Genomic DNA, 16,512 nt, shown 5'->3' with positions numbered 1-16,512 from the left:
TACTTTAGCATAAAATAAAATTGAGAAATTACATCTGACAACAAATATTTAGAAAAAAAAAAGGGCTTGTATTTCATAGCATCTCTTTTTTGCATATTACAAATATGACAAGTAATTAAATATATTATAAGACTATTCACTTTTAAATGTAATGTTTTTACAATTTAGAAAATGTAGTAACATTAATATTTTTATCATAAATTTTTTTGCTACTTTTACAAACACCTCAATAAAAAAAAAAGGTACTGTCACTTGAAATTTTAAATAGTAAAAAGGACAAATTTGATTTGCACAACTAAAATAAAAAGTAAAAAATACCCCTTTTTTTTAAAAACAATTTTATTGGTATTGATTGCTATCTAATTGTCATTAGATTAACTAAATTGATTACTGTGTGATTGTTATACGATTATCATTTGATTACCTTACGTGTTTTTTATTAATTAGTTATATGACTTTTCTTCTCATTGTCGTATAATTACCTTTTCGTCGATTAACTAGTAGTTTTGAATATTGTCTTTTTAACTTTCTTGTGGTACATTATAATATTTGAAACATAGTCAGTAGTGTTTGATATTGATATATGATTGTCACTAGGTTACTTTATATTACGTGTTATTAGTTGTTTATGATAATTTCATGTTCTAAAATGATGATTCCATCATCCAACACCCACGCCTTCTTATTGTCATCCTATTAACCTCTATTATTTGATATGCAGTTAATTATGGTATTATCATTTGATGGTATTTTGGTGTTGTCATGGTATTGTTTGATACATAATTTGTAGTTTGTGATATTGTTATTAATTGCTTTTAGATTTCCATCTGATTATTATCTTTTAGTTTTTGTAACTACTTAGTACTTTATGAAAGTCATTTGATTGTCATATAATACTTGTCAGATTTTTGTAGTTTATTGTACTAGTTATTGATCTTAAATGGTCATTTGATTAGCATCTAACTACCATAAGAAAGCCTTTTATTTTTGTCAATTAGTCTGTCATCCGATTGACCTCAAAATATTCAACCAAAATCACGTGACAATTAAAAAGTCGATATCAAACAAAAATCACAAAGTAAACCTTGAATCATGCCAAATTCTCCGATGAAAATGACACCTATGGTGCAGTTATACACGTAAATAATAAATTTAAGTAATTTTTAGTTGAACACAAATGATAGATAAAGTAAAGATAAACAAACAATAACAAAACTTCAACTAAAAAGGCATGGTTACACGTATGTATATATTTGAAAAATAAATCGATTCAAAAAAATTAACCACAACCAACATGATTCCTCAAAAAGACTAGGATTAGAAAAGAAACAAAAATAACTTAATTCTCAAATACAATAGCGACACAGGCCGAACAACAGAACATCTTGTTCACAACACGCACACACCTATTAGTATAGTGAAAGTCACGAGTCTACAATAGAGATGTTACAATTTAATGGTAAATTAACGATTCTTTTCTAACTTTAAACATATTACAACACCAGTAATTATGGAAAACGACAATTGTGAACTTTGAAAACAAGTTATTATGCGACTAGTATGAAGTTATAGGTGAAATGAGCACAACTCAATTAGCGTACCGTTCACACTTATCAATTTTAAAACTAAAGATTCGATGATATCGTTCACATACTATAAAAAAAAAAAAAAAAACAAACTTGTAGACGTTTATTTTTCCTAGAACACTATGCCCTTTTCGACACGAGTTGAAGTTCAAGAGTTTATTTCTTTTTTATTTTTACAAACGCCATTGCTACTCTTTATTTAGTTTATGGTTTCAATAACAAAATTATGTGTTACAAAAAACGATTGACACATAAATTTAATAACTTTAAACAATTTGAGTTATGTTGGATTTGATATACACATATGTCTATTAATACATATGTTATTTAACATCTCTCTAATGTCCGATCATTTTTTTAGTACAAGTTGAAAAATAGATTTAAAATTGAAATGAGGAGAATAAAAAGCATGTGAGCACGAAAAGTAAAAGCTGCCTCCTTTGAGTCTAACCATATGTGACTAAACCATAAAAATTATAGTGTTTTATTGAATTATAAAAACCAATCGGAATTTTTAAAATACAACTCAATGAAACTATAGAGTATGTATTATCAATATCAATGTTAGACATTCAATCGTTCGCTTCACGTATTGTAAAAGAAGTATACAAATCAAACCTACCACCTAACTTTTAATTATGATGAACAAACTATTTATTTAAGTCCAACGAAACTCAAATTCAAAACCTTACTAAAGAATGTAGAATTAAATCAGAAATTATGCAAATAAACAAGTTATTAGTTTTAAGTCTAAATTATTAATTTCAAATAGATATCAAAATCAAGAGTTTGTAGCATAAAACGATATACGGCAACGGTAGACGAACTAACAAAAAGAAAACTGATATTTGGTAAAAAGAAAAATGTGTACTATTCCAGTTTCTCTAATACTTAACCATATGTTTGTTAATTCGTCTTTCTCGGTTAATTTATAGATTTAGGCTATTTTATACACTTTTTCCGTTTTCACACTGTTTACCAATCCGTCACCATCCGTATTTTGCTGGGAAAACCCTATTTTCCTACTTCATCACTGTCACTCAAATCCCTAAATTTTGAGTACTCGAAGAATTTGCAAATTTATCAAATTTTGCCGACCACCGTAACTGGAAAATTCCTTCTTCGACTCCGTTCCCATCTTGAAATTTCCGATGTTCTAGATATTTCAAGGAGAGAAGACAAAAGCTAGGCGTACGAATATGCTTGGTGGATTGTACGGGGACCTTCCACCGCCCTCTTCGGCGGAGGAAGATAAGCCCACCAATTCTACCGTCTGGTCGAGCAGCACAAAGATGGCGCCTCCGACTCTTCGCAAGCCATCGTCCGTCTTCGCGCCACAGACTGTTCTCAGATCTCAAAACAAAATAAAAGCCGCCACCTTGACACACCCTAAGGCTTCGGTGTCAACGCAGGTGGAGGCATCTCAGCCAATTCTGGCCGAGGCCATTACACAACCGGCATTGGTGGCTGTGACGTCTACGGTTATAGAAGAGTATGATCCAGCGAGGCCGAATGACTATGAGGAGTATAGGGTGGAGAAGAAGAGGAAGGCTATGGAGGCTGAGATGAGGAAGGAGCTTGAGAGACGTAGACAAGAGGAGGAAGAGAGGGAGAAGAAGGAGCGAGATGAACGAGAAAGAGAACATTCCGATTCCAGGATAAATATCTCGGGCGAGGAAGCTTGGAGAAGGCGCGCGGCGAAGAGTGGGGCAATACCAAGATCGCCATCTCCACCAAGTAGCGTAGATGGCTTCAGCATTGGAAAGTCGGAGACTGGGGGGTTGGGGGTTGGTGCTGGCGGGCAGATGACAGCGGCACAAAGGATGATGGCTAAGATGGGGTGGAAAGAGGGGCAAGGGCTTGGGAAGCAAGAACAAGGGATTACCACTCCTCTGATGGCGAAAAAGACAGACTTGCGTGCTGGAGTAATTGTGAACGCTAATGATACGAAATCAGAGAAGAAGGCGAAGAGTGTCAACTTCAACGGACTGCCTACTCGGGTTCTTCTACTCAGAAACATGGTACGTCAGTGTAGAATTCTGACAATTTGTTAATTTTAAATGAGTTTTAGGTAGCAGAGTTTGTTTTCGGGACATTAGAATTTTGTAGTTCTTGCTCATTGCTCTGAATTTTTGCAGCTCTTAGTTAAATTGGATAAAAAATTGGGAAGTAGGTTGATATTTGAATGGGAAATTTCTGGTTATGTCATAGCTTTCCTCGGGTTTCATTGGTTATTTCTGTTTATATCCCAAACCAAGGTTTTATTTTGGAAGAGGTCTAACTGAGGAAATAGAGGAGGCAAGAGGCCTGATTCAAATTCTAGATGACCTACAACCTTTGTGGTAGGCAGGAGAAATGGATTTGGGGAATAAATCCTTCATTACTGGTAAAAAATCTCGTTGGATCAGAGACTGGAAAAAGGAGGCAAAAATCTCTTGGTTTAATGTTGCCAAGCCATTGTCTAGAGATATAAACTCAAAGATATAAAAAATTATTATTAAATGAACATACAAGTTCTGAATAAGTAGGGTTTTTGGTTTTTGAAAACTGTTCTTTTTTCTCCTATTATTTTTACGGTGAGTTTTCATCTTTGTTAAGGAAACTTTTGAATTCTTAGCTAAATTTTGATTTTTTTTTTTCTTTAGTGTCCAAAAACTTGTTAATTGTATCTAAATGTTTTGGGTCTGATACTACTGGGGTTTAATGAAGTTAGTTGGTAAAGAGGTACTATTACTGCTAGAGTATGAGCTGCTTTCAAGCTTTAACGGAAGCTGTCATTTTCTGTATTCTATTTTGTAAACCTCCATTTTGGTCATGAGTTAACATTCAGCTTTTTTATTTGATCATAGAGGTTATTTAAACACCTTATGTGAGAATATACTCTCGTGAAAGACAACTGCACGTGGAGTTTCATGACAAATGTATGACGGATTGTGTAAATATGGTAGAAAAAACAAGATATAGTTCAGATTATTATTTAACATAAGAATCTTGTTTTACATGGTTGAACCTTTCCCTCCCTGTATCCTAGCGACTACTACATATAATTGTGAAGCTAGGTTATGTTTTAATTGTCACTAAACGATTTAGATGATAGAAGTAACATGTGGTTTAATATTCTAATCTTTCATTTGTGCTTTGGAGATTTAGTATTTTCCACTGTTAAATAATTTAACGGATTTTACATCCTTTAAGCGTTTGAATTAGGAGAGTTAGACAAGGTAATTGGAATTTGGGAGGTATACTAGTGTATATAAACTGATGAGCGAGACTGTGAGAGGGAGAGAGCAGACCTCTTATCCTGCACTTGTATGGGATACTTATCATGAATAGAGGTTACGAAATTTCTAGCATAAACATGAAATTTTGATCAACTAACAATAAAAGATGTTGGGCCGAATGTTTTGAGGTGGCAAATTTGAATGCTTCTCAGTGGTGTTCTCATCCCAAATTATTTACTGGGATTTCTTTATAGGATATTTATTGGAGTTTGGGAAGCTTTATATTTTCTCAGTTTTTAATTTCTCTCCCTTTTGAAATTTGTATCTTTGAAAAGTAGTCTAGAACAAAAAAGGAAAAAACAATATCAATCAAGATAGGGATTCATCATTATGTTAGAAGAGTATCAACTTGTAGGGATATTTCTTTATAACCCAGATCAATTTCAGTTTTGATAGACGTGATCACACGTGAGTATAGTATGCTCTATTTATGCATAAGGCCAGCGAGTGTTTTATCTCTGAGGATATATCAATGATCGAGCCTTCGATGAATGAAGCATCTTTAGAAACCACTGCATTTTTCTTCAGACGTCTAAAGCATCTAAATCTGTGATTTTTTCTGATGAGAATAATGAGAATGGCTGCCTTGTTTGATTTTTCTTGAAGGTTGGCCCGGGTGAGGTAGATGATGAGCTAGAAGAGGAAGTAGGATCAGAGTGTGCAAAGTATGGAACAGTAACACGGGTTCTAATATTCGAGATTACAGAACCCAATTTTCCCGTGGACGAGGCTGTTCGAATTTTTGTGCAGTTTGAAAGATCAGAAGAAACGACGAAGGCTTTGGTTGATCTTGATGGTCGGTACTTTGGTGGAAGAGTGGTTCGAGCTACATTTTACGATGAGGAAAGGTTCAGTAAGAATGAATTAGCTCCAATGCCAGGAGAAGTCCCTGGATTTACATGAAATCCACAAAATACAAAAGAAAAAAAAAACGTCAAACACGCTCATTCTTGGTTGATGAAGCTACGATTAATTTGGAATGGATTGTGCAATAACTTTCCTATTGTAAAGAGATTTTCTCATGATGTTGCTGACTGAATGAACGAAGCTCAAGAATGGAATTGTTGAACTTGAAATGATCTTATTTATTAACTAGTGAAGATTGTTCTAATCTAATAGTTGCTTGAGCATGATGCCTGTTAATTCAAACAAAAGGTTCTTGTTTCGTTCGGAGATCATTTTTGTTTTTTTTTCTTGAGACGGACTGAATGATGGTGCACTTGGTAAGTGACATTTTAACCATCCAAGGTGTTTTTGACGAGTTCATTTTTTCTTGTATTCATAGTTCTGTTGGTTAATAAAAGCTTAGCAAGTTTAGCTTATTTATTTAGTCCCAGATTCAATGATGTCTCGATTGAATGGTTTCAACCAATATTGTAATATGGTTTTGTTGGTACAATAAGAGACTGACAGCATCTCTATTTGAATACACGACAAACTGATGAAGATTAGCATTGTTTTGGGCTTCTAGTGGATTGTCATTGGGCTTTGACTGTAGTTGTTGGAAAAATCCAAGACTTGTTTTTATCTGGATTAAAGAAAAAAAGTAAAAGGTAAAGTTCGTAGTATGGCTGAAGTTTCCATGTAATAAACGATAGAAGTATCTTCCAGTAGCCATTTGTATAAGTTTTTTGTTAATAGAAAAATACTTTTTTATTGCTGTGAAATAGTAATAATCAGGGTGTTTGTTTGGAATACATTATTGTCTGTTTTAATGTAAAAACTCTCAGTTTAGAAAAAATTGAGGTGTGATGTGATAATCACTTGGAGTATATTTTAAACATTTTTAATTAAAATAATTCAAGTAAAAATAACTTTTTTAAGTTAATCTAAACGAAATGTGATTTTGAGTTTAAGCATTCAAGCTCCTCTATAGTGTATTTGAATTATAGGTGAAGTTTGTTCAAATTCGAAAACAGGTATTATCAAATTGTTAAAGACTAAATTCTAAGTATTAAATTTGGGTTTTTTTCTTTCAAATATAGCAAAATTGTTGTAAATATTTATAATAGTAAAAACTTAGATTCTATCGATAGTAAGACATGTAGATAAATTAATGTCTATTAGTGTTTGCTTATTGTTGATAAAATTTAAACTTTTATTCGACAATTCTATCATTTACAATACAATTTGAACTTAAGTGAGATAAATTTTCACAAATTTACTTAAAAATTGAAATCAAACATCTTATTTTATAATTTATTGAACTAAGAAGAGGGGAAATAAACGAAAAAGAGAGAGATAACAAATAGTAATTATTAGATATGGTAAAAAAGAATGGACTAGTCAAAGTTGAATTAAATTGGAGGAAGGGGCTAATTTTGAAAAACCCTATGGATTATAGAGTGTAAGCAAAATGATAAGGTCTAGTCTCCATCCCTAAACAACAAAATCTTACAACGGCTGCCTGCAAATACAAAAATCTTAAAAACAGCTGCAATTCCAGAGAAAAAAGATCCTCTCTACCTCTGTATGAATTACAAACCCTAGCCCCCCTCCCTTAGCTTCCCTCCCCCACCCACCCCCTAGGGTTTGCAAAAAATTCAGACTCATAGATTCTCTCTCTCCAACCCACACTTTTTCTTGGGTTTTGATACTTTGCACTTTAATGCCTTTTCCTTTGGAGCTGGTGTTTCTATTGTATTGTTATTTGTAGGGACATGTGCCCTTGAAAATGGCGTCCATGGAATGGAACACAACCAAATTTCACTTTTGGGAAGTTGTTGGAACCCTCCCATCCCATAGTCCCACTCCCTTTTTCAATACTTCAAATTTTTTTCGTAGATTAATGTATATCATCCTACTCTTTAAGACTGGGTAACTTAATTTATCTCTTTAGCCCACATTTACTTGTAGAAATTTTCTAGTACTTTGGAAATATATGCGATTCTTTCCATCATTGGGCACCACCACATCATGTTAAAAATTACAGAAACTCTATATATGCATCATAGGCTTTTTAATGTTGTAATGAATGCATCACCTATGTTTCGAAAGTAAAGTCTCTCTTTGAAAGTTATCGATCTTTTGAATTGCAGGATACCGATTAGTTGGAGGTTCAATTTCTTTCGTGGAGAAGGCTCTTTCTTTAGTGATATCTGTAAATATTTCCTCTGAAGAGGGTTTCACTTGGGGGTGCTGTTAGGTTCTTTTTTGTTTGTGTTTCTGTTAGTGTTAAAAAAGATCATTACTTAATAGTTCTGTAAATTTTCCTTTGAAATTTTCAATACATCACAATTATTTTGTTCAAATTTGCATTGAATAAATCAACAAGCATACCCATAACTACCAAAATAGGGAAGAAAAGGGGTAAGTCCTCGAGAGAGTGGGCATTAGGGAGAATCAATGGCTTTAAATCAGGTCTGCACCAAAAAGATAGGGGATTGATTTTTTTGAGTTAATTTAAATAAATTACATTATTTTTTAGGGGAAAGAAACTAAAACTGCGCAGACCACAGACTGGCAGCAGTCTCGAAATTACAGCTCACAGTACCTTTGGCACTCACCCTTACCCCTCCATCTTTTTATTATTTTATTTTACTACATATTTTTAAAAGTATCATCCAAGTATTAATAATCATACGTTAAAAGAAAGTAATAACTTATTTTTTTGGGAGGGTGAGAGTGAGTAGAGCACTAACATATGGCCCTATAAAAACAACACAAACCAAAACGAGAGGTTGACAAAAAGCATTCCATCAAAAAAAAATGTATTAGAAAAGAAAACGTAAAAAACTATAAAGAGAAAGTAATATGAAAAATTAAAGTGTGATTAGACCTTCCAAAATCCCATATTTTTACTATTTTTCCAAAAGGAAAGGAAAGGCAATGAAAGGAAAGGCAGGAAAAACCAAAACAGGAAGATCCTTTGTCTGCTCTGCTCTGTTTCAAAGATCATCATTATAAGTTAGAATGGACTGATTTTACAACCACACCTTACCTTACCCTCCCTCTGTCAAAATAGTGTGTAGTTATGACTTATGAAATGAAAAGAGTGAGCTTTGCTTAGCTCACCTAGCTGTATCTTCTTTACCATAAATGAAGCTCAAACTTTAACCCCTTTCTGCTTATGGTCTTGTACATTTATGAGTTGCTGTTAAATACTGTTGTGGTTTGTTAAGCCTTTTATCTACACCATTATTTATTCTTTTTACTTCTTTTGGTCCAGTGGCTGCTGCTGCTGCTTCCATATCCTTACTTTACTCCCACAATCTAAATACATATCTGCCATCAAAAACTGCTTTTCCTTCTGCTACATTTTTATTTCTACTGCGTGTCATCTGTTGTGTTAAGTTTTTGTTTGGTTAAAAAATTTATTGCCTTCAGTGGACTAGTTTACCATCTGTCATAATACATAAATTTAATAAACATGCACTGTGAATATACTTCAGATGTGTAGACTAAATATTTGTTAGACCCAAGAAGTAAAGTGAGGAGTGAAGTTAAACAGTTGAATTGCACTACTTGTTTGATTTAAAAGTTCATGAACCACATGACCAAAATGCATCGACTTTATGACGTTAAATTTCTGCATTGTAGGGCTCACTCACATCTAAACCGCTCACTTATGTCATCAACAATTCATTTTCTTTCTACAGTGAAAATTATGTTTCAGTTATTGTTTTCCTTCCTTTTCAAGACTAAAATATCAGCTACAAAATGAATCAGTGCGTGGCGTAGACAAAGACATGATAGTTAAGCAGAAAGATAACTTCAGATAGTATAATAGTGTTCATGGAATTAACGACATCAAGTCACTTTGTCTAGGTTGGAAACAAAGGGTCCAAACAGCGACCTAAGCTAAGCACATTTGTTTTTCCAACCACAAAGGAAGAACAGCAAAAGAAGTCAAGTTTTGCAGTAAAAGAAAGATATCATGTCTAGGTTGAAATTACAATCCCACTAGTTGATAGAGTTAACCAGAGTCATGCTTCTTCTCCGCATCAAACAAAGGACCAGTTTATGAACATGAATGCGAGACAGTGATTGGAATCATCATCATTTAAAACCTTCCAGGCAACGGCTTGCTCATAAGAAATGGGACGACCCATACTGGATACACAGATGCCAGAGGGAAGATTTGCAAACCCCTGCAACAAGACAAAACATACATATACATATAAAGAATTCTTCATTTGCTTTTTATTCGGGAGAGAAGATGGATCAAGGTCAAACCATATCGTGTTTTTAATTTATACCTGCTGCATTATTTTGGGGAACTCAGAGCAGAGAATCTTCCGACCCGCCTCATCGAGAATTTTGTCTAGCATTATATCTTGTAGGCCAACAAGTGTGGTTTCAAGCATATCCAGACCAGCCTGGTTAGCAAAGGTGAACACAGCAGATGCCTGAAATGAAGTTTATCAAAATCATGTCAGCTCTCCGGACCAGTTTAATGACTTGTTTATGTAATTCAATTTTAAAGGTAGTAATGATGATTACGTTGGTTTTAACGGAGCAACACATGATTGCATCAGAGTGGTGCCAGAGCTGCTTCAACATGGCATCCCCAGACTGGGAATCAGCTTGAAGAAGCTCAGCTCCAACATGGATCCTGAAACACAAAGCCATAGGTGAGTAGGCATATTGAGGGAAGAGAAGTTTGCCATGCATTGATCAGAAGCGATAAAAAAAATTCTAGGCTCCTTTCACATGCTTAAAACCAGACATGAAGGAAAACCAGCAAAAATTTCAGAGCCAAGTACGCAAGGGAACTAGATATTATGTACCTGTAGCTTCGGCAAATCCATCGAGCCAAAGTGAGAGCTTCAGGAGAACCAGGAAGAGGCTTTAGTCCCATATTGGAACTCAACCGCGATGGGGAAATGGCCATGGCAACCCTCTGGACAGACCCCACAACACTACGAACATATTGTCGAGCCATAGCAGCCACATTTTCCTGTAAGTGATTCTCAAAGGTGAACTGGAAAGCAATAGTCAGGACTGAACGAAGGTTGTAGCTGCTCAAATCAGTTTCACCAGCAGAACGTGCAGCATTGGCACCAACTTCAAGTGTAGATGCTAAATCCAATGTTCTAGCAGCAGTAGGTTCATCCTGCAATGGATGAAAAATAGCGACGAGGAAAAGAAAGTTACTTTAAACTTCTTTTGAATATAAGGTATCCAAACAAAAAGGGTATGCCGAAGACAGTAATTTAATGAAAAGACAGACCGTTTTCGGATCCAGCGGTATGACACGGAACCCTGAAGGAAGTAGTGGAGCATCATCAGCAAAAGATTCATCTATGGGTGCAAACACAAGCTGAGCGCAAGCTCCAACAGCATTCTCATCGACCCCACTGCAGAGCTGCCACGAAGTAGAGAAAAGATATCATCAGAAGGGGAAAAAAAAAGCACATTGTATAAGATGCAACCAAAACATAGTGAACTCACCTGCAACAAGTACATATCTCGTCCAGCCAAAGCAACATCTTCGGGAGAGAATGCAAGACCCTCCAGTCGAACCACCTCCAAAAACTGCACAAAGACATTGTCACATTTACAGTAAAAGGATGTGACTGAAGCAATTTCTTAGACAGAAATTGTTACCTCCTCATGCTCCACAGTAGTAGCAAGAGGCAAAATAACCTGGCTGCTAGGGAAGCCACCAGGCCTTGCACATGGAACAGCATACGGACTGGCTTTTAAACTTGCAGCAGAGTAGGCATCAACTCCATAATCAGCCCACTCAGACCGATGCTCTCTCAGGAATCGAACAAGCAAAGCAGGGGGAACATTCTGTAGATAACCAGTAAACAGATCAAGATTGAAACCAAGTATCAATTATTCAGATGTAAAATGTCTGAACCAAACATTCACCTGAAGTAACATTGACGCTTTTGCACACATAACTCCTCCACCAAAAGAGGGATACAAAGAAGTGTTATACTGGGATCCAGAAAACTTGTTTGCTGATGTGTTTATGAGAATTGTCACATCCTCCACACCATCACTTCCCATAGGTGACCAACCATCATCAGCAAACCCATTGACAGCGTCATTGAAACCCCTAAAGACAATCATGGTATGGTTAGCTATAGAACTAAGTAATCAATGAGAATCATAAATCATCATAAAATATCATGTTTTCCACAGTAAATAAATATCATCTTCATGGAAGCACTACCTGCAGAGTTTTTGACTAAACGTCCGTAGTACAGCTGGTTGACGTCCGCCAGTACATTGAATTTCTCCATTAGTCTCTTGAGCAATTTGTCTAATATGACGCAATGCCTGGAAAACATATTCTCAACCCATAGTCAGAACATATTCTCAACCCATAGTCAAGAAAGTGAAACCTTACGCAACAATTCTTACAGCAATTGTTATTTTCTGAGCAAGAATCTTGGATGACTCATAAAGTGGCCTAAGAACTTCAGGGACACTCCAAACCTATAAATGGAATAAAAGACAATGAAAAGATGTCAGAAAGAGATCAAGATATATGGTGTGATTAAATACTACAAGTTGAAAGCTCACATCCAAATCAATGTGATCAACAATGTGAATAATTGATCCACCCCCCTCGCATGCTCGTATTAAATAGCCACTAGGAAGCATCTCAGCTCTTACAAAAGTAGATGGCGGAGGCCCTGCAGGGCCACCACTTGAAGAAGATAATGACCTCTCACAAACCTGCAACTCACTCCAAAAGAAGAGATGCATCAAGACTCATACTGTCTCTGTTCCCACAAAGTAATACAATGCCTTAAAAAGGCTGTCGGAATCAAGAAATAGTACCAAAACTTTTAATTTCTCAAATGAAGATGCCAAATAAAATAACTGACCAAGAAATATTTATATGATTAAACATAATGGTAAGAAAAAATATGGTCAATGAATGTACCACTAGACTGCCATCTTCTAAACTTGTTGTATATCTCATCGTCCAGAAGTCACGTGCTGCTGCTAATGTCGTTGGAGCATAAGTCTAATAAGAAAACAAATAGAATTAGAAGCAGTGGAATGAAAACTTAATCATACAAGAGACAGAATAAATAATATAGCCAACCTGCATATATATGAGCTCTATTGTTCCTCCATTTCCTGTAGGAATTACACTTAAAACATTAAGACAGCGGCAGTCACGATACCATGAAAGGCGATCTTTGAGAATTTCTGCAACCTGCATCAATTAAATTTCACATATACGATGATGATGCAAAAACAAGAAAATTTCCAAAATCAAACCATAATTTTCATGGGCATGTGAGTTTATTTCACAAAGTCAGTACCTTTGTCGGCTCTAGACTAACAAGACCACAGGCTCGTGCTGCTACCCCACTGCAATTGCGGGAAACAGCAACGATTCCAATAGAATCCGGACCAGGCTGTGAAAATATGAATGTTTTCAATGTGACCATTAAGTAAAACATAAATCAAATAGAAAATAGAAACTGAACCAGAAACTTCCAAGAGGTAAGTGCATATTTGGTTTAATCTTATAATTCAAAGAATACTGACCTTCATCCCAATCATCTGGACCCAGTCGACAGCAGTTCCTGTAGCCTTGGAAAGGAACTCTGCCAGGGTCTCCTCAGCTACCGCGAGAAGACTATGAAGAGTAATTTCAAGATTACATCAAAAAACAAGGGTGGGAAAGAAAAAGAAAAACTAGTGAAATATGAAGTAAGCGGTTAAATATACTGACCCAGCTGGGTTGTTAACATCCCTATTAGGATGCTGAGGATTTGGGTTTTGCTGTTGTTGAGGCTGACCGCTCATGACTACAGACTCACAGCTATTGTCTGTAGTCGTCCCAGATGCCTATTGGAGAGACAATTAAAACTCTTTGTTACAAACCAAAACTATATAAAAATATCATTTTAAGGGATTTTAGGAATAACACTAAAAGGAGATAGAAGGAAGTGAAAGGGATTACACTATGCAGTTGCTGACGCATAAAGCCATTCTCGTAGACCAAATGGGACACCTGCTTCTGTAAACGGTCATTCTCCTCCATTAACAATTTGTTCATCGCAGACAACTTTCTGTTTACGCTCTGGAGGCGAGATGATTCCTTCCGCTGCTTCTCACGGCATCTACATAGAATGTAAGGGGAAAATTTGTGAAGTTGATTGGAAATGATCTAGAGCATTAGCTTTTCATCTGCCTTCATCCAAGACACATGTTGGTTATCAAGGAAACAATAAAAACAGAAGCTTACAATTTTCAACAAGTTTTGAAAATGACAGACACGTCACAAGAAAAGTAAAGTCCAAGCTTCAACATCATTCCAAATAAGAAAAAGAAAATCATATTCCAAAACTATAAAAAATTCATTACCGCAGTCCAGTCTCCCAGGAGAGACTCAATCCATGAAATAATAGCGAGAAATCATACCAGAACAAATTATTAAAAAGGGAGATAAATTAGATAAGTTTAGAACTTAAAATTTGCATCTTAAAGACAAAAAGTCTGTGCTAAATTACTAACCAATAAGTTAAATAGTTTTAGTTCAAATCCAAACCATTGCAGACAGAAACCCCAGAAACACGGTAGGTTATTTTCTTTTTTAAATCACGATCACATTTGAAATATCACTAAAGATCTCTAACAATAAATTTCATCCCAAAAAGGCCAAGCTGAAGGTCAGATTCTTATAATCATCTGGAGATCCAGTTCCATATTGAAGAAGACGACGAAAAGATATAGCCAGACGAAGTAAAGTTACAGAGAACAGAACTATTATGGGAAAATGTGGTTTTTTTTTCAACCAGTAGCATCATTTCCATATAAACCCATCTCCCACAGCTATTCAACTCCTTACCCAGATGTACCACAAGCTCAGAGCCCAAACCCAAACTTTTTAACAATATTGCAGATGCCAAAAACAAACAAACAAGAAAGCAAAGTACAGGTTTTCTGTAAGAAATGTTATCATTCTTGATGAGAAGAGAAAAATGGGGGAAAAGAAGACAAGTTAAACAGTCTACATGAAAAAGACCAGCTATCAAACAAACAATATACCTGCGATTTTGAAACCAAACTTTGATCTGTTTAGGCTCAATGTTAGAAAGGATTGGGCACTCTCTAATGAGCTGCTGCCTTCTGAGAGAACTAGGCTTTGGACATTCTGCATAAACTCTCTCTAATGCCTCAACTTGCTCGGGTGTATAACGTACGTATTTGCTTGAATCCATTTGTTTGTTTGATGTATCTTTGTGGATAACTAGCGCCATAGACCTTTAGCAGCGAACTCAAACAAAGAGGCAAACACTAAATTTAAAGGCTCAAGAGATTCAAAACCCACTAAAAAGAGAGCTTCAAAAACTGGATTAATTTGCTTAAGGAAAAATGGGAAGTTAGCAAAATGAGGTTTTAGGGTCGTCTTGGTCTTCTTCTATGGCGGTGTTGGTGTTACTGTTAGTCTTTTTACCAGGCAGGCTCTCTCCTCCAAGAGAGCCTCCTCTCTCCTTCATCAGTTAGTGCCCTGCTTCTTCCTCAAAGCACACAGGTTGAAGAAGAGCATGAACAGAGTCCACTGGTCTTTATCAAGAAAACACCAATTTCGAGGACTTAAAACACAATGAAGAAGAGGAAAAGAAAAAGGAATAAGAAAAACTTAAATAACCCAAAATCAACCCCAACAGAGAAAGAGAAACAAATTTTGAATAAATGGCAAAAAAGAAAAAGAGGTGGGAGGGAAGGAGGGTGTGGTTTGAGCTTTGAGGTCGAGGAATTGTGGGTTTGTAAGTGGACAGAGAAAGTATAAACAGAAAAATACAAAACATCCAATGGCAATCCAAAAGCCAGGTGGCCAAATTCCTTTTTCCCAACTTTTCTCTCTCTGGGTTTTTCTGCACAAATAAAAATTGAAAAATCCCACTTTCTTCCCACTGAGTGATGTGAAATTTCAAAAGAAAAGAAAAAGAAGGATTAATTGAGAGTAGGCAGAGTCAGAGAGGGGCATTTGTTTTATTTAAAGCCTGTCATTCACATAAACGCACAAGGCAGAGAGAACGTTTCTTTTGAACAAATGGGTACTATTCATCTTCCTTTCTCTCTCACTAATCTCTACAAACAAAAAGAAAAACAAAAAAAAAGACAGTCAGAGTCTCAGAACTCAGAAAAAAGAACCATCTTTCCTTCTTTCTTTCTCCCAATCTCCTTAACAACAAATGTTCACGAGATGAATATATGTTGTATTAGACTTATTGTTGTGTACCAATCTCTAAAGACTGTGATATCAACAGCATATGTGTTTGTATGTATTTATATAATAAGTGTGATGGATTGACAACAGAAATATCAGAAAGGGAATAAGACTTTTAGGTGAAGATGAAGGAGGATGAAGGAAGGTTTGGAACAGAGAGAAAGTGGCCAAAATTATTACCTTTGCCCTTTGCCTACTTATACTTTATTTTTGGCAGCATTCTAATTTTATGCTATTTTCTTAACTAGGTAATCTTTTACTTTAAAGAATATGTAAAGGTTTGGTTTTTTAGACCCATGTTTGTGTTTGTAAGTTCAGCATTCTAGGTACCATGTTTTCTTTTTTCTGATATGATTTTGTTTCCATTGAATTTACCTCATTATGGCTGTTTTAGAAATTTTGGTTTCAAAGGGTTTTTACAATTAACTCTTCTGTTTGGTTGCTCTAGCTAACTTGTACACTAGGTCATGTGCATGCACTTCATCTAAAA

At 35.5% G+C, this 16,512-nt stretch overlaps 2 protein-coding genes and 1 long non-coding RNA gene across 3 annotated transcripts; 2 read left to right on the top strand and 1 right to left on the bottom strand.

Annotated features, from left to right (window-relative positions):
• The first annotated feature begins 2,553 nt into the window (after positions 1-2,553).
• Positions 2,554-5,983, top strand: LOC103484318 (DNA-damage-repair/toleration protein DRT111, chloroplastic). Its single transcript, XM_008441333.3, has 2 exons — positions 2,554-3,607; positions 5,474-5,983. The coding sequence occupies exons 1-2, from the start codon at positions 2,786-2,788 to the stop codon at positions 5,768-5,770; spliced, it is 1,119 nt and encodes a 372-aa protein (XP_008439555.1). The 5' UTR covers positions 2,554-2,785; the 3' UTR covers positions 5,771-5,983.
• Positions 5,984-7,224: 1,241 nt separating this feature from the next.
• On the top strand, positions 7,225-8,118 carry LOC127150591 (uncharacterized). Its single transcript, XR_007823039.1, has 2 exons — positions 7,225-7,684; positions 7,906-8,118. It is a non-coding gene; the product is annotated as an uncharacterized LOC127150591 (long non-coding RNA).
• Positions 8,119-9,562: 1,444 nt separating this feature from the next.
• On the bottom strand, positions 9,563-15,568 carry LOC103484317 (homeobox-leucine zipper protein ATHB-14-like). The gene is made up of 18 exons (XM_008441332.3): positions 14,837-15,568; positions 13,749-13,908; positions 13,518-13,633; positions 13,331-13,421; positions 13,102-13,197; positions 12,879-12,992; positions 12,714-12,797; positions 12,347-12,502; positions 12,185-12,259; positions 11,994-12,100; positions 11,687-11,876; positions 11,417-11,605; positions 11,261-11,344; positions 11,040-11,174; positions 10,597-10,922; positions 10,310-10,421; positions 10,066-10,215; positions 9,563-9,957 (listed from the first exon to the last, which is right to left on the bottom strand). The coding sequence occupies exons 1-18, from the start codon at positions 15,046-15,048 to the stop codon at positions 9,811-9,813; spliced, it is 2,544 nt and encodes an 847-aa protein (XP_008439554.1). The 5' UTR covers positions 15,049-15,568; the 3' UTR covers positions 9,563-9,810.
• Positions 15,569-16,512: the final 944 nt, after the last annotated feature.

Source organism: Cucumis melo, chromosome 8 (assembly GCF_025177605.1).
Source record: "Cucumis melo cultivar AY chromosome 8, USDA_Cmelo_AY_1.0, whole genome shotgun sequence".
NCBI lineage: Eukaryota > Viridiplantae > Streptophyta > Magnoliopsida > Cucurbitales > Cucurbitaceae > Cucumis > Cucumis melo.
The sequence above is the reverse complement of the archived record's forward strand: the minus strand, read 5'-3'. Positions and strand labels throughout refer to the sequence as shown.

Coding starts and splice junctions, on each gene's coding strand:
- LOC103484318 (XM_008441333.3), top strand. CDS start 2,786: ATGCTTGGTGGATTGTACGGGGACCTTCCACCGCCCTCTTCGGCGGAG. Junction 3,608..5,473: donor TTCTTCTACTCAGAAACATG/GTACGTCAGTGT, acceptor TTTTTCTTGAAG/GTTGGCCCGGGTGAGGTAGA.
- LOC103484317 (XM_008441332.3), bottom strand. CDS start 15,048: ATGGCGCTAGTTATCCACAAAGATACATCAAACAAACAAATGGATTCA. Junction 13,909..14,836: donor GTTTGGTTTCAAAATCGCAG/GTATATTGTTTG, acceptor CATTCTATGTAG/ATGCCGTGAGAAGCAGCGGA. Junction 12,503..12,713: donor TAGAAGATGGCAGTCTAGTG/GTACATTCATTG, acceptor AGTGAGTTGCAG/GTTTGTGAGAGGTCATTATC.